General features: G+C 47.7%; 1 protein-coding gene across 4 annotated transcripts in view; it reads left to right on the plus strand.

The window, feature by feature from the left end:
- Window positions 1-6,816: 6,816 nt before the first annotated feature.
- Window positions 6,817-24,054, plus strand: part of SBF2 (SET binding factor 2) — a 645,230-nt gene continuing 627,992 nt past the window's right edge. For all 4 annotated transcript variants that reach the window (XM_082270857.1, XM_082270858.1, XM_082270859.1 and 1 more), the window contains exon 1: window positions 6,817-6,978. In XM_082270857.1, coding sequence (XP_082126983.1) covers window positions 6,903-6,978 — 76 coding nt within the window. In that variant the 5' untranslated portion in view covers window positions 6,817-6,902. The remainder of the gene's footprint in view (window positions 6,979-24,054) is intronic.

The raw sequence follows: 24,054 nt of genomic DNA on the forward strand, positions 1-24,054 counted from the left end.
ATTTTGTAAGTTTTTTGGATAGCATAAAAAGGGGTAACACCCCTGTACCATTGGTTTTGCTGTCTCTGCCCCTGTTTAGAAGATTTCACCTCACTTCTTTCCCTATGACAACTGGATTTTGAAAATGTTGGGTTGTTGTGGAAACAAGGATTGGTGATAAAGCTTCAGTGGAGACACCTTTTTCCCATGATAACTCTTACAGGAGTGAATTTCCCTTCCTAGGGGGAGATTTCTCCTCACTTCCTGTTGTCTCCCTCTGTTTGTAAGTAGGAGTCGTTTGTAAGTCTGATGTTTGTAACCCGGGGACCGCCTGTAGACAGGATTGGTTATTTCGGTCCTTGCATGCCATTTGCTCTTTGATGTTTGATTTATCCAACAAGTTTACATCGGTACTTATATCTGTTTATAAATACAACGCTGCTTATGCTACTGAGGAAGTGTTTTTTTTTCATCATGAAACGCGTAGAGCTATTCAAGATGCAGCTATGTTTTTTATCTTATCATATCTACATTTTTTATATACCTTACATCTCCTGTCATCATCAATGACTTTATTATATGTAATGTCACCATTCATGGTGTATTTATTGGTTTACTGGCTACTGGAATGTGCTGCTGCGGTATCCAATTATGTATGTGTATATATATATATATATATATATATATATGAAATGTCCTGTATCCATGTAAATATATTAACTATATTTTTTATATATACATATATGTAATTGCTATTACCAATGTAATTATATAATAAACATGCTATACTAATCTTTATCTGTTTTGTGTCAATTGCCTCATACAAAGTCCCAATACCCCCAACCCCTACCCCCTCCATGTACATTTAGGAACTCAATTATTTTTATATACATGTATGTAATTCCCATTACCAATGCAATTATGCTATTATACATGTTTCCTTTATATTTACATTTATTTTATATATTATTTTCTCATTCCATTTTATTTTTGAATCATTATCCCATTCCTTTGTTATCTGTCATTTGTTAAGCCCCCCCCCCTTTACTGTCTAGAATAAGAATGCAGGTGCCTGTTTCACAAATACCTCCCCCTTTACTGTCTAGAATAGGGATGGAGGTGCCTGTTTCACATGTACCTCCCCCTTTACTGACTAGAATAGGGATGGAGGTGCCTGTTTCACATGTACCTCCCCTTTACTGTCTAGAATAGGGATGGAGGTGCCTGTTTCACATGTACCTCCCCCTTTACTGTCTAGAATAGGGATGGAGGTGCCTGTTTCACAAGTACCTCCCCTTTACTGTCTAGAATAGGGATGGAGGTGCCTGTTTCACATGTACCTCCCCTTTACTGTCTAGAATAGGGATGGAGGTGCCTGTTTCACATGTACGTCCCCCTTTACTGTCTAGAATAGGGATGGAGGTGCCTGTTTCACAGGTACGTCCCCCTTTACTGTCTAGAATAGGGATGGAGGTGCCTGTTTCACAGGTACCTCCCCCTCTACTGTCTAGAATAGGGATGGAGGTGCCTGTTTCACATGTACCTCCCCCTTTACTGTCTAGAATAGGGATGGAGGTGCCTGTTTCACAGGTACCTCCCCCTTTACTGTCTAGAATACTGATGGAGGTGCCTGTTTCACATGTACGTCCCCCTTTACTGTCTAGAATAGGGATGGAGGTGCCTGTTTCACAGGTACCTCCCCCTTTACTGTCTAGAATAGGGATGGAGGTGCCTGTTTCACATGTACCTCCCCCTTTACTGTCTAGAATAGGGATGGAGGTGCCTGTTTCACAAGTACCTCCCCCTTTACTGTCTAGAATAGGGATGGAGGTGCCTGTTTCACAGGTACCTCCCCCTTTACTGTCTAGAATAGGGATGGAGGTGCCTGTTTCACATGTACGTCCCCCTTTACTGTCTAGAATAGAGATGGAGGTGCCTGTTTCACAGGTACCTCCCCCTTTACTGTCTAGAATAGGGATGGAGGTGCCTGTTTCACATGTACGTCCCCCTTTACTGTCTAGAATAGGGATGGAGGTGCCTGTTTCACATGTACCTCCCCCTTTACTGTCTAGAATAGGGATGGAGGTGCCTGTTTCACATGGACGTCCCCCTTTACTGTCTAGAATAGGGATGGAGGTGCCTGTTTCACAGGTACCTCCCCCTTTACTGTCTAGAATAGGGATGGAGGTGCCTGTTTCACAGGTACCTCCCCTTTACTGTCTAGAATAGGGATGGAGGTGCCTGTTTCACATGTACCTCCCCCTTTACTGTCTAGAATAGGGATGGAGGTGCCTGTCTAGAATAGGGATGGAGGTGCCTGTTTCACAGGTACCTCCCCCTTTACTGTCTAGAATAGGGATGGAGGTGCCTGTTTCACATGTACGCCCCCCTTTACTGTCTAGAATAGGGATGGAGGTGCCTGTTTCACAGGTACCTCCCCCTTTACTGTCTAGAATAGGGATGGAGGTGCCTGTTTCACATGTACCTCCCCCTTTACTGTCTAGAATAGGGATGGAGATGCCTGTTTCACATGTACCTCCCCCTTTACTGTCTAGAATAGGGATGGAGGTGCCTGTTTCACATGTACCTCCCCCTTTACTGTCTAGAATAGGGATGGAGGTGCCTGTTTCACAGGTACCTCCCCTTTTACTGTCTAGAATAGGGATGGAGGTGCCTGTTTCACATGTACGTCCCCCTTTACTGTCTAGAATAGGGATGGAGGTGCCTGTTTCACATGTACGTCCCCCTTTACTGTCTAGAATAGGGATGGAGGTGCCTGTTTTACAGGTACCTCCCCCTTTACTGTCTAGAATAGGGATGGAGGTGCCTGTTTCACATGTACCTCCCCCTTTACTGTCTAGAATAGGGATGGAGATGCCTGTTTCACATGTACCTCCCCCTGTACTGTCTAGAATAGGGACGGAGGTGCCTGTTTCACATGGACGTCCCCCTTTACTGTCTAGAATAGGGATGGAGGTGCATGTTTCACATGTACCTCATATAAAGTTCCATTAATCTTGGTGTTGATTGGATATTCCTATTACAAGGTATGTAAACATCCCTTGTAATAGAAATAAGCAGGACAGGTCCTCTTTATTGTGAGATCTGGGGTCAAAAAAAGACCTCAGATTTCACATTTACACTTAAAAGCAATAAAAAAAAAAAAGAAAAATTTTATTTTGTTTTTCCAAAAAATAAAATGGGCCCTTTAAGGCCAGGGGATGGAAATGAAGTTTGACGTCACTCCGGTCCTCCAAGGGCATAGAGTCAAGTGGGGGCCATCTTGCCCTCACTCAACTTCCTGCCCAGCAACACCGGGTATCGGATCGTTCTCCCAGCTACCGTCGACTCTGGTAAGCAGGGAAAACGACCGGGAAGGACACCTCTCCCGTCACCCATAAAAGTGATCCTGTGGCGAATCTGCCGCTGGGACTTCTTTCATGTTAAAGAGGACCGCCTGCTGTGACAAAAATACCGGGGTTATGGCAGCTATCTGCTGCCATAATCCTGGAATTTAATGTCAAAATAGCAATGTAAATATAATACTGCACTGTATATACTAACAATAATAATAACAAATAGGTCTTATAAATTAAGATTATCTTTACGTTTTTGTTTTTTTTTTTGTGTAGAAAAATACATTTTAGCCTAAATTTATAAAGAAATTTGAATTTTTTAATTTTTTTTTTATTGGATATGTTTTATAGAAAGTAAAAAATATTGTTTTTTTTCCCCAAAATTTTGGTCTATATAAAACAAAAAAAAAAAAAACCCAGTGGTGATCAAATACCACCAAAAAAATGCTCTATTGTGTGCAAAAATTTTAAAAATGTAATTTGGGTATGACGTTGCATGACCGCACAATTTTCAGTTAAAGTAGCGCAGTGCTGAAAAGCAGAAAATGCTCTGGTCATGAAGGGGGGGGGGGTAAAACCTTTTCGGGGCTCAATACTGCTGCTGTATATTGTGGACAGTAATACACAGTGCAGTGTTAAGGGGTTATTTACTGGTTACAATTAGTGGTATATAGACAGATACTGGGTGCAGTTAGTTATATACAGTGCAGAATTATATACGGCTGTGGCCAAAAGTTTTGAGAATGACACAAATATACATTTTCAGAAAGTCTGATGCCTCGGTGTTTCAGATGGCAATTTGCATATACTCCAGAATGATATGAAGAGTGATTAGATGAAAATGAACTTAATCCGAAGAAAAACACATTTCAACTCCATGTTGAAAAAATGTGAAGTAATGCACTTGGGCATCAGAAACCAGAAAGCAAGCTACTCACTAGGGGGGGAACCTCTGGGTGAATCTAAGATGGAAAAAGACCTGGGGGTACTGGTGGACAACAGCCTTGGCAGTGGCATGCAATGCCAAGCCGCTGCAAGCAAAGCCAACAGAATACTGGGATGTATAAAAAAGGGGATTCACTCCAGAAATAAAGAGATTATTCTCCCACTCTACAAGACTCTGGTCCGGCCGCATCTGGAGTATGCTGTCCAGTTCTGGGCACCGGTCCTCAGGAAGGATGTGCTGGAACTGGAGAAAGTCCAGAGAAGGGCAACAAAAATAATTAGGGGAATGGAGGACATCAGCTATGAGGAAAGACTACAAGCACTGAACCTATTCTCTCTGGAGAAGAGACGATTGAGGGGGGGATATGATATCAATGTACAAATACTGTACTGGTGACCCGAGCATAAGGAACAAACTATTCAGTGAAAGGGAATACAATAAGACACGTGGCCACTCACTAAAACTAGAGGAAAGGTGGTTTAACCTTAAAATACGTAAGGGGTTCAGGGCTGCCATCGGGGGGGGGGGGGGGGGGGGACAGCCCACACACATGTAGGGGGCCCGGGTATCCTGAGGGGCCCGGCCGTCCGGCAGGGTCAGGAGATGGCAGGGTTGGGAGGAGCACCTCCCCTTAGTGCATTCCTTTCATGTGGGTGCAGGGGCACTGCAAGGCCCTGGGGAATGTTGGTGGTCAAGCCTGGGGGGCCCAGGCCTAAAGCTTTGTAAGGGGGCCCACATTTTCTGATGGCTGCCCTGAAGCGGTTCTTCACTGTCAGAGCAGTAAGGATGTGGAATTCTCTTCCGCAAGCAGTCGTATCAGCAGGGAGCATCGATAGTTTCAAAAAACTATTAGATGGGCACCTTAACCACTTAAGCCCCAGCCCTATTTTGGACACTTTTTGTTCACAAGTTAAAATCAGTTTTTTTCCTAGAAAACTACTTAGGACCCCCAAACATTATATAAATTTTTTTAGCAAAGACTCCGGAGAATAAAATGTCGGTCATTGCAATATTTTTTGTCACGCGGTATTTGCGCGGCGGTCTTTAAAACGCCATTTTTTTGGAAAAATTACGAAAAATCACATTTCACTGCATTTAAAAATTACTAAACAGTAAAGTTAACCCCTTTTTTTGTATATTGTGAAAGATGTCACGCCGAGTAAACAGATACCCAACATGTTACAGTATAAAATTGCGCATACCCGTGGGATGGCGACAAACTACGGTCAATAGAAATCTCAATAGGCAACGCTTTAAAATTTTTTAACGGTTACCAGTTTAGAGTTAGAGTGTAGCTCTTTTTTTTTTTTAATTATTGCTCACGCTCTGGCGATCGCGGCGATACCTCACATGTGTGGTTTGAACAGTGATTTCATTCGCGGCTCGACTTCCGTATATGCTTTTTTTCGTGCGTGAGCTAACGGTGACGGGGGCGGCTAAAATTTTTTTTTTTTTCCTATTTATTTTATTTTTTTTTTAACTTTATTACAGGTTTTTTAAAATAAAAAAAAACCCCAAACCCCTCCTCTTCACTTTCATGTATGCAAAACGCCAAAAACGGCATTTTTCATACAGCCGTTTTTTAAAATCTGCCGCCTTTTGTAGCAGAGTAACCCGGAAGTGACGTCATGGACGTCGCCTCCGGGTTACGTCATCGGAGACCCGATCGAAGCCGCTTCGGGACTCCATCCAGCCGGCGGACGTGTCGGCTGGGTGCTCGGGTCTCCCGGTGGGACGGGAGGCCCGGGCAAAGTCACGGAAGGCGGCGGGAGGGGACGTCCCCTCCTGCTCACCCGGGTAACGATCGAGCGGCTCCCGAGCCGCATTGGTTGTTACTGACGGAAAGCCGACCGTTGGCTGTAAACCACGGTACCGGGATGGTGCCTCTAGCTGGAGGCATCATCCCGGTATAACCCCGCAAAGTCTGCCGAGGTACCCCTACGTCACTTTGCGGTAAGTGGTTTTAAAGACCACAACATACAGGGGTATACAATGTATGGTTAGCAGCAAACACACACACACACATCATAGGTTGAACTGGATGGACTGATGTCTTTTTTCAACCTCACTAACTGTAACTTTGTAACTATTTGCGAAGAAGGCTTCAGGGCGCCCAAGAAAGTTCAGCAAGCGCCAGGACCGTCTCCCTCAGTTGATTGAGCTGTGGGATCGGGGCACCACCATATAATATATGCATATAATAATTAATATATATGTAAATACAATAAATCAATTAATATATAAAATCTAAACGTATACATTTATTATATAATAATATAAAAATATAATTATTATAATAATAAAAAACATACAATAAGAAAAAATATCATATTATTTATCAAATGATACATATTCTGCAATATAACAAAATTTATAGAATATAAATATAAATATATATAATGTAACATGACAATAACAGTAATATAACTTTAGCATGGAATTATAAGTGATCTGTAATAATAGACAATCTCACACTGTGTAAACCCCGCCCACCAGCCCGTCTCCCCTCGCGCATGCCCAGTAGTCCGGGTCGGTCTGCGCACGCGCAGTAGTCAGGGGGGTCCTCTGCGCCTCAAACATGGCCGAGCTTCTGCGGCCAAGATGCTGAGATTTTCCGTGGGATGGGAGGACTGCGGGCGGCCATGGCAAGGCTGGCAGACTACTTCATAGTGGTGGGCTACGACCATGAGAAGACGGGTGAGTGCCCGCTGTGCCCCGCATTGTACCCAAAGGGAGGGTGATGGTAATGGGGGGGCCGCTTCATAAACCCCCCCCCCCCCACACAGGTAGTTAATGGGCTCGTCCCTCTGTGACCACGGTGGAGGGAGGTAGGTACCATGTCTGTGAGTAGGGGTGTGATGCTGCGAAGGGCTCTGTGTGGGCTTCTTCCCATCATGTCACATCCTGAGTGACGCATAAGGGGCGGGGGCCCCATAATCCTCCACTTCTAGGGGCCCCTGTCATGTCAGGGGTCATATATTACTTCTATAACAGTCCCTGGAGGTGGCACTTTGCGCCCTGTCAGTCCCTGGAGGTGGCACTGTACGCCCTGTCAGTGGCTGGAGGTGGCACTGTGCACCCTGTCAGTCCCTGGAGGTGGCACTGTGCACCCTGTCAGTCCCTGGAGGTGGTACTGTGCCCCCTGCCAGTCCCTGGAGGTGGCACTGTGCCCCTTGTCAGTCCCTGGAGGTGGCACTGTGCGCCCTGTCAGTCCCTGGAGGTGGCACTGTGCACCCTGTCAGTCCCTGGAGGTGGCACTGTGCACCCTGTCAGTCCCTGGAGGTGGTACTGTGCGCCCTGTCAGTCCCTGGAGGTGGCACTGTGCGCCCTGTCAGACCCTGGAGGTGGTACTGTGCCCCCTGCCAGTCCCTGGAGGTGGCACTGTGCCCCTTGTCAGTCCCTGGAGGTGGCACTGTGCCCCTTGTCAGTCCCTGGAGGTGGCACTGTGCGCCCTGTCAGTCCCTGGAGGTGGCACTGTGCGCCCTGTCAGTGGCTGGAGGTGGCACTGTGCACCCTGTCAGTCCCTGGAGGTGGCACTGTGCACCCTGTCAGTCCCTGGAGGTGGCACTGTGCGCCCTGTCAGTCCCTGGAGGTGGCACTGTGCGCCCTGTCAGTCCCTGGAGGTGGCACTGTGCGCCCTGTCAGTCCCTGGAGGTGGCACTGTGCGCCCTGTCAGTCCCTGGAGGTGGCACTGTGCGCCCTGTCAGTCCCTGGAGGTGGCACTGTGCGCCCTGTCAGTCCCTGGAGGTGGCACTGTGCGCCCTGTCAGTCCCTGGAGGTGGCACTGTGCGCCCTGTCAGTCCCTGGAGGTGGCACTGTGCACCGTGCCAGTCCCTGGAGGTGGCACTGTGCACCCTGTCAGTCCCTGGAGGTGGCACTGTGCACCCTGTCAGTCCCTGGAGGTGGCACTGTGCACCCTGTCAGTCCCTGGAGGTGGCACTGTGCACCCTGTCAGTCCCTGGAGGTGGCACTGTGCACCCTGTCAGTCCCTGGAGGTGGCACTGTGCCTCCTGTCAGTCCCTGGAGGTGGTACTGTGCTCCCTGCCAGTCCCTGGAGGTGGTACTGTGCGCCCTGTCAGTCCTTGGAGGTGGTACTGTGCGCCCTGTCAGTCCCTGGAGGTGGCACTGTGCGCCCTGTCAGTCCCTGGAGGTGGCACTGTGCGCCCTGTCAGTCCCTGGAGGTGGCACTGTGCACCCTGTCAGTCCCTGGAGGTGGCACTGTGCACCCTGTCAGTCCCTGGAGGTGGCACTGTGCACCCTGTCAGTCCCTGGAGGTGGCACTGTGCACCCTGTCAGTCCCTGGAGGTGGCACTGTGCACCCTGTCAGTCCCTGGAGGTGGCACTGTGCACCCTGTCAGTCCCTGGAGGTGGCACTGTGCACCCTGTCAGTCCCTGGAGGTGGCACTGTGCGCCCTGTCAGTCCCTGGAGGTGGTACTGTGCGCCCTGTCAGTCCCTGGAGGTGGCACTGTGCGCCCTGTCAGTCCCTGGAGGTGGTACTGTGCGCCCTGTCAGTCCCTGGAGGTGGTACTGTGCCCCCTGCCAGTCCCTGGAGGTGGCACTGTGCCCCTTGTCAGTCCCTGGAGGTGGCACTGTGCGCCCTGTCAGTCCCTGGAGGTGGCACTGTGCCCCTTGTCAGTCCCTGGAGGTGGCACTGTGCGCCCTGTCAGTGGCTGGAGGTGGCACTGTGCACCCTGTCAGTCCCTGGAGGTGGTACTGTGCCCCCTGCCAGTCCCTGGAGGTAGCACTGTGCCCCCTGTCAGTCCCTGGAGGTGGCACTGTGCGCCCTGTCAGTCCCTGGAGGTGGTACTGTGCGCCCTGTCAGTCCCTGGAGGTGGTACTGTGCACCCTGTCAGTCCTTGGAGGTGGCACTGTGCACCCTGTCAGTCCTTGGAGGTGGCACTGTGCACCCTGTCAGTCCATGGAGGTGGTACTTTGCGCCCTGCCAGTCCCTGGAGGTGGTACTGTGCCCCCTGTCAGTCCCTGGAGGTGGCACTGTGCCCCCTGTCAGTCCCTGGAAGTGGCACTGTGCACCCTGTCAGTGGCTGGAGGTTGCACTGTGCACCCTGTCAGTCCCTGGAAGTGGCACTCTGCACCCTGTCAGTGGCTGGAGGTTGCACTGTGCACCCTGTCAGTCCCTGGAAGTGGCACTCTGCACCCTGTCAGTGGCTGGAGGTGGTACTGTGCACCCTGTCAGTCCCTGGAAGTGGCACTCTGCACCCTGTCAGCGCCTGGAGGTTGCGCGGTGCACCATGTTAGTAACAGGAGGTAACACTGAGCAATCTATTGGTCGGTGAAGCTTGAGCTGTGCACGCAGTCAGTCACTGTAGGTTGTGCTGTGCCTTCTGTTTGTAACCCGAAAGTTGCACTGTGCAGCTGGTCAAGTCGCCATATCAAGCATTCTGTCGATCGCTGGAGGTCCAACTGTTCATCCTACCGGTCAGTGCTGCTCCTATTGTACATCCTACTTGTTGTAGTATGCAGCCTGCACTGCAGGTCACAGGTGATCCTGGTGTGCATCCTGCAGGTCATTAGTGGCCATTGTGTACATCCTGCCTGTCATTTGGAGGTCTTCGTGTACATTTTACAGGTCCCTGGAGGTCATGGCGTGCAACCTGCAGGTCCCTGGTGGTCCTGTTTTCATCCTTTTTCAAGTCACCGATGATCAATAGTATGCATTCTACAACTCACTCGAAGACATAATTATGCAGGTCACTGAATGTCATAGTGTACATAGCGCAGGTCACAGGAGTTCTTAATGTTCTTCCTGCAGGTCAGTAAAGGTTGTGGTTTACATCTGCATGCCACTGGAGGTCATGGTGCACATCCTGCAGGTCATTGGAGGTCATAGTGTACATCCTGTAATAACCTGGAGGTCATGGTGTACCCCCTACAGGTCACTGGAGGTCATGGTGTACCCCCTACAGGTCACTGGAGTTCAAGGTGTACCCCCTACAGGTCACTGAAGGTCATGGTGTACCCCCTACAGGTCACTGAAGGTCATGGTGTACCCCCTACAGGTCACTGGAGTTCATGGTGTACCCCCCTACAGGTAACTGGAGGTCATGGTGTTCCCCCTACAGGTAACTGGAGGTCATGGTGTACCCCCTACAGGTAACTGGAGGTCATGGTGTACCCCCTGCAGGTAACTGGAGGTCATGGTGTACCCCCTGCAGGTAACTGGAGGTCATGGTGTACCCCCTACAGGTAACTGGAGGTCATGGTGTACCCCCTACAGGTAACTAGAGGTCATGGTGTACCCCCTACAGGTCTCTGGAGGTCATGGTGTACCCCCTACAGGTCACGGTGTACCCCCTACAGGTCACTGGAGGTTCATGGTGTACCCCCTACAGGTCACGGTGTACCCCCTACAGGTCACTGGAGGTTCATGGTGTACCCCCTACAGGTCACGGTGAACCCCCTTCAGGTCACTGGAGGTCATGGTGTACCCCCTACAGGTCACTGGAGGTCATGGTGTACCCCCTACAGGTCACTGGAGGTTCATGGTGTACCCCCTACAGGTCACGGTGTACCCCCTACAGGTCACTGGAGGTCATGTTGTACCCCCTGCAGGTCACTGGAGGTCATGGTGTACATACTATAAGGCACTGGAGATCATATTATGTATCCTGCAGGTCACTGGGGGTTAAAATAAGTATTTCTATCACTCACTGAATGTTTCTTCCTGAGGTTCTGCAGATCATTGCACAGTATGTATTATCCACCGTTGCACTCTGCACCTGTCAATGAAGGAAAGTCTACGTCTGTCCTGAGATTGCACATACTTTGCCATGCTGTGATCAGAGAAGTTTGTGTTCTGTCATTGATAAAAGTTGTGCTGTTCTTTAGAATTGGAATGTCATACTTTGCATGGTGAATGAAACTTGCATTGTGCGTCCAGCGTGTACATAGAGCTCACACTCTGCATACTTTCCAAGATGTTGGATTAGGAATATTTGTGTCTCTTTGCTGTGATTCAGCAGTACAGTTGTGAATTGCTGCTGTTTCCATGTAGCTGGACACGCCATGCATTGATGTGTGCCCCGTGGCGAAGGAGTCGCCTTGGTACTGCGCCCAGCCCTTCAACTGATGCCTGTCCTACCCTTTCATCTCATGTTAAGGGTGTATTATCATGGGGTAATGGCTGTTTTGTGACTGCCTACACAGTTTATTTCTTGGCAACCAGTTGTCAATGTCAAATGGGCCTCCAGCCAAAGTTTTTTGCTTTGGGCGCAGTCTGGAAAGATTGGAATTAGAATTTTCTTGGCCTATCCTAGCATTTCTCAACCAGGGGTTCCTTCCGGACTCTGCTCAGGGGTTCCTTCCTGACTTTGGTCAGGGGTTTCCTTCCTGTCTTTGCTCAGGGGTTCTTTCCTGTCTTTGCTCAGGGGTTCTTTCCTGTCTTTGCTCAGGGGTTCTTCCCAGTCTTTGCTCAGGGGTTCCCTCCAGTCTTTGCTCAGGGGTTCCTTCCAGTCTTTGCTCAGGGGTTCCTTCCTGACTCTGCTCAGGGGTTTCTTCCTGACTTTATTCAGGGGTTCCTTCCTGACTTTGCTCAGGAGTTCCTTCCTGACTCTGCTCAGGGGTTCCTTCCTGACTCTGCTCAGGGGTTCCTTCCTGACTCTGCTCAGGGGTTCCTTCCTGACTCTGCTCAGGGGTTCCTTCCTGACTCTGCTCAGGGGTTCTTTCCTGACTCTGCTCAGGGGTTCCTTCCTGACTCTGCTCAGGGGTTTCTTCCTGACTTTGCTCAGAGTTCCTCCAGCAGAAAGCAGATTGATTATTGATTGATCATCAATTTCAATATTATTTTTGAAACTTTTTGTTGTTGAAAGAGCGGGTGCTTTTTTGAAAACTGCTCTGGGGGTCAAAAACATTAGGCTATTATCACATTTTTTTCTTTTACTTGAAGCCAAGTACAATCTACTGATAACGCCATGAGCTGTAGGTATATTTATTTTTGGGGTCCATGAGACTTAGAAAAATATTACAATGGTTCCTCAGGGATAAAAAGTTTGAGGGAGACTTATCTAACCCCAATGTCTTTGATCACTCAGAGATCACACAAATGCTGAGAGTTTATAAGTACCACAGATGTTCCTTCTTAGAATGCATAGTGTCTTTCTATGGTGGGTTTCTCCATCCTGAAATGCTACCCATACTAACTACCATCAATATGGACCCCAGTGAAAGAACACCGCCAACTACCAAGCATGTACTAAAACCCTGGGGAGACACCCCCCCCCCCCCCCATTCTTGTTTCTTATTGGTGTTTAGTCATCATTGATGTCTTATTGCCAGCGTACTATTCTCTGTTCAATACAAGTATTTCTAAACGTGTGATCCACAATGTGTCCACCTTGCCTTGAATGTTTTCTGACATTTCCTTATAGGTTAGGTAGGCTTTTCTCAACCCCAGAGGAACCCCTAAAATAGTTTTCAGGTCTTGAGGAACCCTTACTAAAACAAATTCTTTAGGGTTAAAGGTAAAATTTTCCCTTACATTGCTGGTCAATAGGAGTTAGAGTGGCGGTCAGAGTGCCACCCTTAGACAATGTGGGCTATGTGGGACTTTAAGTGAGACACCAGCAGGTATGCCCAGCGTCTCCATCCCTGTATCGGAAAAAAAAAACGAATTGAAAAGGATTAAAAGAGGTGCATGAAAGCCAGCCAGCCCCCAGTCTGATGTACTCACCCTCCAGTCTGCCACCAACCAAGTAGACCTGTCTCATGATATAAAGAACAGGGGTTTAGTTGACACGCATTTGCAAACGCATGTGTAAGCTGCAGAGCCACGACGCGGCACCCTGTTTTATCTGCAGTCCTAACACTTTTAAATTTGAGTGTCTCCACTCTGGGAGCACATGGCTGCCAATGGGTGGATAGGAGGCAGGTGAGAGGGAGCAGCCCAAACTTCCCCCAACCCACCTCCATCCATGACACAATGTGTCCACCTTGCCTTGAATGTTTTCTGACATTTCCTTATAGGTTAGGTAGGCTTTTCTCAACCCCAGAGGAAACCCCTAAAATAGTTTTCAGGTCTTGAGGAACCCTTACTAACACCAATTCTTTAGGGTTAAAGGTAAAAATTTTCCCTTACATTGCTGGTCAATAGGAGTTAGAGTGGTGGTCAGAGTGCCACCCTTAAACTGACAGCTAAAAAGATCTATTGGTATCATGTTGCTGGTTTTTTGCCAAGCGGTGTTGGCCCCAGAACTATGGAGGCATCATCCGATGGGAAGTCAGTCAGCCACCGCTCAAAAAGCCCCTGGCGACCTCTGGAGGAACTCTAGGGTACAATGGAACCCTGGTTGAGAATGACTGACTGTGTCAGGTCCTAGAGGTTGCCAAGTGGTGTTGGCCCCAGAACTATGGAGGCATCATCAGATGGGAAGTCAATCAGCCACAGCTCAAGGAGCCCCTGGCAAGTTCTGGAGAAATCCTAGGGTACCATGGAACCTTGGTTGAGAATGACGGCGTTAGGTCTTAGTGGTTGCAGAGGTTGCCATGTAGTGTTGGCCCCAAGACTATACAGGCATCATCAGATGGGAAGTCATTCAACCACAGCTCATGTTGCTCCTGGCAACCTCTGGAGGAACTCTAGGGTATCATGGAACACTGGTTGAGAAGGACTGAGTTAGGTCCTAGAGGTTGCAGCGGCTGCCAAGTGGTGTTGGCCCCAGAGCTATAGAAGCCTCATCCGATGGGAGGTCATCCAGGCACAGCTCAAGGAGCCCCTGGCAACCTCTGGAGGAACTCTAGGGTACTATGGAACCCTGGTTGAGAATGACTGTGTCGGGTCCTAGAGGTTGCCAAGTGGTGTTGGCCCCAGAACTATGGAGGCATCATCAGATGGAAAGTCAATCAGCCACAGCTCAAGGAGCCCCTGGCAACTTCTGGAGAAATCCCAGGGTACCATGGAACCTTGGTTGAGAATGACGGCGTTGGGTCTTAGTGGTTGCAGAGGTTGCCATGTAGTGTTGGCCCCAAGTCTATACAGGCATCATCAGATGGGAGGTCATTCAACCACAGCTCAAGTTGCTCCTGGCAACCTCTGGAGGAACTCTAGGGTATCATGGAACCCTGGTTGAGAAGGACTGAGTTAGGTCCTAGAGGTTGCAGCGGCTGCCAAGTGGTGTTGGCCCTAGAACTATAGAAGCCTCCTCAGATGGGAGGTCATCCAGCCACAGCTCAGGGAGCCCCTGGCAACCTCTGGAGGAACTCTAGGATATTATGGAACCCTGGTTGAGAATGACTGGGTTAGGTCCTAGAGGTTTAAAAAAAGGTGGAACTGTTTTCATTATTTCCTGGATACCCTGTATATGTAACAGATGATACTGCAAAATGCTTGTGTTGCTTTAATTGAAGAAATTGGACAATGACACATGAAAGCCTGTGATAGTTTATATGTTTGTTTATTTTGTAAATGGGGTGAAGATCAGGAAAGGGATTTGTTTCATTTGCAATGGAAAACTCTTCAACTAAAAACACTTGAAGGCAAAAATGAATTACGTTTTTTTTTTTTTCCTGAGCCATCTCTCCACACTTTTTGTCCAGGTAACACCAGAGCAGGAAGTCGGGGGAAATCCTTTATGGGACAAATCAATTAAATCATTTTTAGTGTGGGGGGGGGGGGGTGTAGATTGGTTTAGTCAAATTAAAGGGGCTATAGGGATGTGCAATTTTTCTAAAAGTGCACTTATCCTTTAGCGCAGGGGTCTCTAATCTTTATAAACAAAGGGCCAGTGTTTTTAAGGGGGATGGGCTGTGGTGCCCCATTATTGTTTTCAGTGGGAGGAATAGTGCCCCATCATTGGTGTCAGTGGGAGGAAAAGTGCCCCATCATTGGTGTCAGTGGGAGGAATAGTGTCCCATCATTGGTGTCAGTGGGAGGAATAGTGCCCCATCATTGGTGTCAGTGGGAGGAATAGTGCCCCATCATTGTTGTCAGTGGGAGGAATAGTGCCCCATCATTGGTGTCAGTGAGATGGAATAGTGCCCCATCATTGGTGTCAGTGAGATGGAATAGTGCCTCATCATTGGTGTCAGTGGGAGGAATAGTAGCCCATCATTGGTGTCAGTGGGAGGAATAGTGCCCCATCATTGGTGTCGCTCGGAGGAATAGTGCCCCATCATTGGTGTCAGTGGGAGGAATAGTGCCTCATCATTGGTGTCGGTGGGAGGAATAGTGCCCCATCATTGGTGTCGGTGGGAGGAATGAAGCCCCATCATTGATGTCAGTGAGAGGAATAGTGCCCCATCATTGGTGTCAGTGGGAGGAATAGTGCCCCATCATTGGTGTCAGTGGGAGGAATAGTGCCCATCATTGGTGTCAGTGGGAGGAATAGTGCCCATCATTGGTGTCAGTGGGAGGAATAGTGCCCCATCATTGGTGTCAGTGGGAGGAATGAAGCCCCATCATTGATGTCAGTGAGAGGAATAGTGCCCCATCATTGGTGTCAGTGGGAGGAATAGTGCCCATCATTGGTGTCAGTGGGAGGAATAGTGCCCATCATTGGTGTCGGTGGGAGGAATAGTGCCCCATCGTTTGCACGTTAAACATGCATTACTTTAGGGCAGCCCATTTTATTTTTCCAAAGTGCAGTTATCCATTAAGGAAGCAGCACGCCCAAAACTTTCTAAAAATGGCCTTGCATCGTTTTTGGTAGTGCATTGGAACTTTGTTGCTTTCTTGCATTTGAGTGCATTGAATTGCAATGATGTGAATGATAACACAGCACGATGGAAAGGTGTGTATGGGCCCTCGATGTTATCAGCCTTTATGGTCCAGGTTTCCCTAAATGGCCTCCATCTCTCTTGTCCTATCTGTCGTCGTTAATATCCAAGTATGGTTTTCCAGCACACATGATAATTGAATGTCAGTCATATTTTTAGAACGCACCCGTATTGCGAGCCAGGAAATGCGGCCATTAGATTTTATTTGTATAAAAGCTTTTATTTGAATATTTTGCCCATATGTTGTTGACATCCTCTCGGAACCCTGGGAAAATTAAATTTAGGATTTATGATATTAGGAGCAGAGACTTTTATCCAGAAAAGGTTACATCAGAAGAATGATCGCTATGAGCTGATGTGTTGTTGGTTGTCTTTATGTTATTACTCAGTTACTGCTACTATAATTGCTGGAACTACAACTCCCAGCTGCTGCATGCTGTTGAGAAGTGCTGGGTAGTTCCTTGCAGCCCCCAGTATACGGTGCCGTCTGCCAGTAGCATTAAAGAGAAATTCTATATTCAGAAAAAAAAAAAAAAAAACATTCCCCTCTGGGTGATCTCTGTACATCATTGGGAGGAACAGTCCCCCATCATTGGTGTCAGTGAGAGGAACAGTCCCCCATCATTGGTGTCAGTGAGAGGAACAGTCCCCCATCGTTGTAAACGGACTTGTGCACAAAATAATGTTATAATGAAAACAATGTTACCATAATCTCAGTATCATTCTAGAGAATAACAGATATTTATAGCGGCCAATCATAATCCATTGTCACTGATCAGTCTATTGCTGAAGATGTAGTAAACTTATAGCGGCCAATCAGAATCTATTGTTACTGATCAGTACACTGTGGAAGATGCAGTAACCTATAGCAGCCAATCAGAGTCCATTCCACTGATCTGTCTACTGTGGCATATTCAAAAAACCTATAGTGGCCAATCAGAATCCTTTGTCCCTGATCAGTGTATTGAAGAAGATGTAGTAAAATTAAAGCAGCCTATCAGAATCCATTGTCACTGGTCAGTACACTGTGGAAGATGCGGTAACTTATAATGGCCAATCAGAATCAATTGTCCCTGATCAGTCTACTGTGGACAGTGCAGTAAAATATAAAGCAGCCAATCAGAATCCATTGTTACTGATCAGTCTACTGTGGAAGATGCAGTCACTTATAATGGCCAATCAGAATCCATTCCAATAATCGGTCTACCGTGGAAGATGCAAATACCTAAAGCGGCCAATCAGAATGCATTGTAACTAAACTGTACATTGTGGAAGATGCAGTGACTTGTAGCGGCCAATCATAATCCTTTGTCTCTGATCAGTCGGGACACACAGATAATGCAAAGTAAATATAATTCGTTAATGGTTTAGATCTACTTTAATTCTGAACACACAAGTACAGGACACCCTAGGTATAGGAAGGACAACAATGTCATTTTAATTAGGGATGCACCGAAATGAAAGTTCTGGGCCGAAACAGAAACCAAAAATTCAGGATGCCCTTGGCCGAAAAACCGAAAATTACTTTTTGCCCCCCAAATGATTTTAAAATAGTTACAGCCTGTATATAGATGCTCCTGGCACTATATACCTATCCCATAGCTGTATTATACAGGTATAGTGCCAGGGGGTGGCTAAGTATAGTGAAACAACGATGCACATTATAACACATAATATGTTGTCAGTCACTGCTCCCCAGAGATAGCAGGTTGACTCTGGTTCTGCTCCTGTCCCTCCTATCCGCAGCGGCCATACAGTAGAAGATGGAGGGAGGAGGTGGGTGGAGCCAGAGAGTCAGTAATAGGCGCGGAGGACGATGGGGAAGATCCTCCTCCGCTCTGCATGCTGGGTCCTCTTCTCCGCCTCGCTTTCCTCTGGACCGTGATGTCACTGGTTGCTGGACGTCTGGCGGCTGGTGATTCTAGCAACCAGTCTAGCACAGGGCGGGTGAGGAGGTACAAACGGCGGGTCTCGGGAGCCTGCCGCAGCCAGTCACGCACCATATATAAGTTAAAGTGAAAGTTGCTGCTGCGACGGCCAAAAATTTTTGGCATATATGGCCCGTTTTTGGCCGAAATGGGATAGGCCCGTTTTTGGCCGAAATGGGAAAGGCCCGTTTTTGGCCGAAATGGGAAAGGCCCGTTTTTGGCCGAAATGGGAAAGGCCCGTTTTTGGCCGAAATGGGAAAGGCCCGTTTTTGGCCAAAATGGGAAAGGCCCGTTTTTGGCCAAAATGGGAAAGGCCCGTTTTTGGCCAAAATGGGAAAGGCCCGTTTTTGGCCAAAATGGGAAAGGCCCGTTTTTGGCCAAAATGGGAAAGGCCCGTTTTTGGCCAAAATGGGAAAGGCCCGTTTTTGGCCAAAATGGGAAAGGCCCGTTTTTGGCCAAAATGGGAAAGGCCCGTTTTTGGCCAAAATGGGAAAGGCCCGTTTTTGGCCAAAATGGGATAGGTTGCACCACTAGTTTTAATAATCTAATAATATTATAATAGTATAAGATCCATCTCTGACCTCCATGTACCTACATCCGTCATACACATGGGAAAGAATTCACAAAAATGGGAGCTCTGTGTATCCACTCCTCCTTCGGAAGGTCACAGCTAAGCAAAAAAAAAAAAAAACCCCAAAATCTTTCTCTTCTGAGAAGCAGTAGGATATCTCTTCTCTTATGGTGCTCTTATAGCTTGAAAAGCTATGCTGTAGAACTGTATACTGTATAGCTGTAGAAATCGCAGACACAGGTCCCTGCTTAGTGCGGAGTTCTTCTTTAGACATGCTTTCCCTTTTAGAGCAGAGAGTTCTGACCTCCTCGGGGAGAATTGGGCTCTCTGCGCTATTTTCTGTGTCTGATCACTCAGCACCTCGTTCATTTTATTTTGATAAATGTAAAAATATCTGCAGCGGCCAGAGGATTCCAATATTATTTCTGTTTTATTTTTCCTGAAGCAGTTTTTGTAAATATTTAGATTGAAGGAAAACTTCATCAAAACAATATATAGAGTTAAAAACAACCCCCAACCCCCATCCTTTGATTCATAGAATTTTCACTAATTGCCTTTGATGGGAGAAAAAAATCAGAGAAATAAATCGCTGCCATAAATACATCATTGTTAAAAAATCTGCTTTAATTTTCCTTTACTGTCCCTCTCCCCCCTCTCTCCCTCTCCCCCCCTCTCTCCCTCTCCCCCCCCTCTCTCCCTCTCCCCCCCTCTCTCCCTCTCCCCCCTCTCTCTCCCTCTCCCCCCTCTCTCTCCCTCTCCCCCCTCTCTCTCCCTCTCCCCCCTCTCTCTCCCTCTCCCCCCTCTCTCTCCCTCTCTTCTCTCTCTCTCTCTCTCTCTCTCTCTCCCCCCTTCTCTCTCTCTCTCTCTCCCCCTTCTCTCTCTCTCTCTCTCCCCCCTTCTCTCTCTCTCTCTCTCTCTCCCCCCTTCTCTCTCTCCCCCTTCTCTCTCTCTCTCTCCCCCCTTCTCTCTCCCCCCTTCTCTATCTCTCTCTCTCTCTCCCCCTTCTCTCTCTCTCTCTCTCTCTCTCTCTCTCTCTCTCTCTCTCTCCCCCTTCTCTCTCTCTCTCTCTCCCCCTTCTCTCTCTCTCTCTCTCCCCCCCTTCTCTCTCTCTCTCTCTCTCTCCCCCCTTCTCTCTCTCTCTCCCCCCCTTCTCTCTCTCTCTCCCCCCCTTCTCTCTCTCCCCCCCTTCTCTCTCTCTCCCCCCTTCTCTCTCTCTCTTTCCCCCCCTTCTCTCTCTCTTCCCCCCCCTCTCTCTTCCCCCTCCCTCTCCCTCTCCCTCTCTCTGTGTTAATAAAAAAAAATGCAGATTTTTTTACCTTCAGCACGCCTCCTGGCGCTCACGTGACTGCTTGCCTCTCTCCTTCTTTCCTCCCCTCCTACTGGCTAACATCAGCTTAGTTAAAACAGCGGGCATTCTCGGCCTCTCCCACTGTAGTTGTCAGCCTGGGAGAGGAGAGCAGTCACGTGAGTGCCAGGAGGCGCTCTGAAATAAGCTAGAAATCTGCATATTTTTTATAAAACTTGTACTGTGGGGCACATAACGTTATTAAACAGAGGGGATTGAATGTATGTTCCTGACCAAGTGGTTTGTCTCACCCATGTAAACTGATGCATTCTGCTGGAGAGTTTGTGCAGTGAAAAACGGCCTTGCTGGCTGGGTCACCAGATTAAAATAGAAGAAAGAAAGCCTACAAAATAAAATGCATGCGGCCGTCGCATCTAAGAACTGGTGAGCTGCAATATAACAAAAATGTTTGCTTTTGGGTATAATATAGATTTAAGAATGAGAAAGAAAGAGGTTTATTCGCCTGGTATGGAATTTCTCACCAGCTTCTAATACCTGGGATCTCCAGTGATCAGAGCACTATATCTAGGTTCCCAGCTCCGCCCCTTGTGGTGACCAGTAGGTTTTCTTTGTTAGCGAGATGCGTCAGTTGTAAGCTCCTCCTCCCTGTGGTGACCATTGTTTCTTTCTGTACTGTTGATGTGATACATTGTATACAATTGTAGTGATTGTCTGTAATGTGCTGTAGGATATGGATGTCGCTGCAGATGACATGTGACTCACTTGTGTGCGATCTCTCAAGCCCGCAGACACAAATAAATTGAATGTGTTGTACGTTGGCGTGACATGATATTTGCTGTGATTGTAGGAGGAAGATGGTTTTGATTTGTAATTTTCCATTGCATCTCTTTATAGTCAAATAATTCAGAGGCCATCAATAACAGGAACAGGAGAAATACACAAAGGTGTTTTTCTTTAAAACTTTACATTAGTGATGGAACAGACTTGCAGCTGTCATTCTAATGATCATTTAAAGACTATAAATAATAGAGATCTATAAAAGCATAATTTTAAACAACCTTGGCTCCGGATGGTTTTACCCCCTTCATGACCAGCCCATTTTTTTTATTCAGCACTGAGCTACTTTAACCACTTTAGCCCCGGAAGATTTTACCCCCTTCCTGACCAGGGCCTATTTTGCGATTCGGCACTGCGTGACTTTAACGGACAATTGCGCGGTCGTGCGACGCTGTACCTAAACGAATTTGACGTCCTTTTTTTCCCACAAATAGAGCTTTCTTTTGGTGGTATTTGCGCTATAAACAAAAAAAGAGCGACAATTTTGCAAAAATAACAATATTTTTCACATTTTTTTATATGAAATTCCCCCCCAAAAAAATGTAAAAATCTAAATTTTTTAACATTTTCGGCCAAATTGTTTTACGCTACATATGTTTGGTAAAAAAATCGCAAAAAGCGTATTTTGATTGGTTTGCGCAAAAGTTATCGCGTTTACTAACAAAGGGAAAGATTTTTGTCATTTTTGTTGTTTTTTTTTTAACAAGTAATGGCGGCGATCTGCGATTTTTTTTTTTTTTTTTTTTTTTTTTTTTTTTTTTTTTTTTTTTTTTTTGCGGGACTGCGACATTGCGGCGGACAGATCGGACCCCTGACTGACATTTTTGACACTTTTGGGGGTACCAGTGACATTTCTACAGTAATCAGTGCTATACATATGCACTGTTACTGTAAAATGACACTGGCAGTGAAGGGGTTAACTTTATTTGAGAGGGAGGGGCTGTGTGTGTCCCTAGGGGCGTGATTCTAACTGTGATTGGCTGTGGCTTGAGCTGTAGGAACAATGATCAACGGTCCTACATAGTAGAACCGTATGATCATTGTTTCTACACAGGGGAGAATGACAGGCGGCTTGTTTACACTAGCCGCCTGCCTTTCTCCTTCTCCCCCGACGATCGCTGAGTGACCGGCGGACATCGGGTCCACCGGTCACACGCGCGGGGGGGATCCGTGACCGCGCGGGAGCGCGCCGCCGGCTTCCCAGAGCCTCACAGGCTAGTGACGTACCGATACGTCACTCTGCCTGTGAGGGACTGACCGCCGCAGTATATGTACTTGCGGCGGTCGGCAAGTGGTTAACTGGTAACTGCGTAGTCATGCAACGCTGTACCCAAACAAAATTATATTTTGTCCACCACAAATAGAGCTTACTTTTAGTGGTATTTGATTATCATGTGTTAAAACACAATAACACAGCACTTGCATAAAAACATGATAACATGTGCACATGCGTACTCGCAAAATCTGCGGGTCTCCAGGAAGACCTGGACAACTGCATACTCGCACAACCTGCGGGTCTCCAGGAAGACCGGGACAGCTGTATATTCACACAACCTGCTGGTCTCCAGAAAGACCTGGACAGCTGTATACCCGCACTACCTTCTGGTCTCCAGAAAGACCTAGACAGCTGTATACCCGCACCACCTTTTGGTCTCCAGAAAGACTTTGACAGCTGTATTGCACAACCTGCTGGTCTTTAGGAAGACCTGGACAGCTGTATACCCACAAAACCTGCTGGTCCCCAGAAAGACCTGGACAGCTGTATACCCCCAAAACCTGCTGGTCTCCAGAAAGACCCGGAAAGCTGTATACTCGCACAACCTGCTGCTCTCCAGAAAGACCTAGACAGCTGTATACCCGCACCACCTTCTGGTCTCCAGAAAGACCTGGACACCTGCATACTCACACAACCTGCGGGTCTCAAGGAAGACCTGGACACCTGCATACTCTCACACACCTGCGGGTCTCCAGGAAGACCGGGACAGCTGTATATTCACACAACATGCTGGTCTCCAGAAAGACCTGGACAGCTGTATACCCGCACCAACTTCTGGTCTCCTGGAAAGCTGTATACCCGCACCACCTTCTGGTCTCCAGAAAGACCTGGACAGCTGTATACCCACACAATCTGCTGGTCTTCAGGAAGACCTGGACAGCTGTATACCCACAAAACCCACTGGTCTCCAGAAAGACCTGTACAGCTGTATACCCGCACCACCTGTTGGTCTCCAGAAAGACCTGGACACGGGATTGAAGGCTCTTTCCCACCCAAGACTCTTTGAAACCGTCACACTCCAGGGTCCGATCCAGGACTACAAAACCCAGAGAATACAGACAAGCCAGTCTTCTTTATTCAAAAACATTCCCCGTAGCTTTGCACTGTGCCTTGATGAGAATGCTGTGTGCATTTTCCCTATACTTATACCATGGCTGGGCCTAGTCCTCAGTTCCAGTAACATTCTATTTTCCTCCATTATTCTGCTCAGAATTCCCCTTAGCCTAGAAAAAAAGCAGAAGTGCCCGCTGTCCGAACACTTTTAAGGAACTACATTTCAAAAATAGTCCGCAGCTGCTTGTAATAGATTTTGTCATCATGGCGTTACTGCAGGCACGTGCCAAAGTATATGTGGGTTATTTTAGAGGGTGAAAGGGCGATGTAGTAATTCTGGTTAGTATAATGTGGGCAAACACTCTCAGCTTCAAGAGAATTTCTTCGCCTAACGATCAGCTGATCATCAATGAGCTGAAGTCATGATTCTGCTGAGCCTGTTGGCTAATATCACAATAAAAAAAGACATGTACAGATACAAACTCCATGTAGCTTCTGCTGTATCAGCGATTTAAAGTCTTTTTAAAGTGCTTCTCTGCCTTTTGGCTAAGATCAAGTGTAGTATCTGTTCTTATCAGTTGGTATGGACCTTGATGGTTAGTATCGGCAGGGGCTGAAATGAACCGGGGCGTCCTGGGAATAACTGGGGGACCGGGAAGTAGGCACTGTCGGAGAAAGCCGGATGGGTCTGCTGCCTTCTGATTTGAATGGGTCCGCCCCTATCAGTTTGAAGGGAGCGGGAAAGCTGGTGTTGGCACTCACATCGGTTAGTACTGCTCCTGGATGTAATTGGTAAGGAATGTGGATGGCAGTGGGAGGGCCTTTTTCCTCCTGGGTGAATCTGGCCTACAGGGAGGGCCTTTTTCCCCAGTTGAAGGAAGGCTCTCCCTAAGCTGTCTACGTTCCAAGCCTCCTGGTAGGTAAGGGCTACACTGGGTCTGGCCGGGGGCTGAGACCGAAAAAGCCAGTGGTGTACGTGCCCCTGGGGTGGCAGCCCAGGGGTGCCTCAATTCTCACTGGTGAGGGGCAGCTCACCTGATTTTTTTGTCACCTTGGTCACTGCACCATCACACT

Source organism: Pelophylax lessonae (genome assembly GCF_965119305.1).
Source record: "Pelophylax lessonae genome assembly, chromosome: 10".
Classification (NCBI taxonomy): Eukaryota; Metazoa; Chordata; class Amphibia; order Anura; family Ranidae; genus Pelophylax; species Pelophylax lessonae.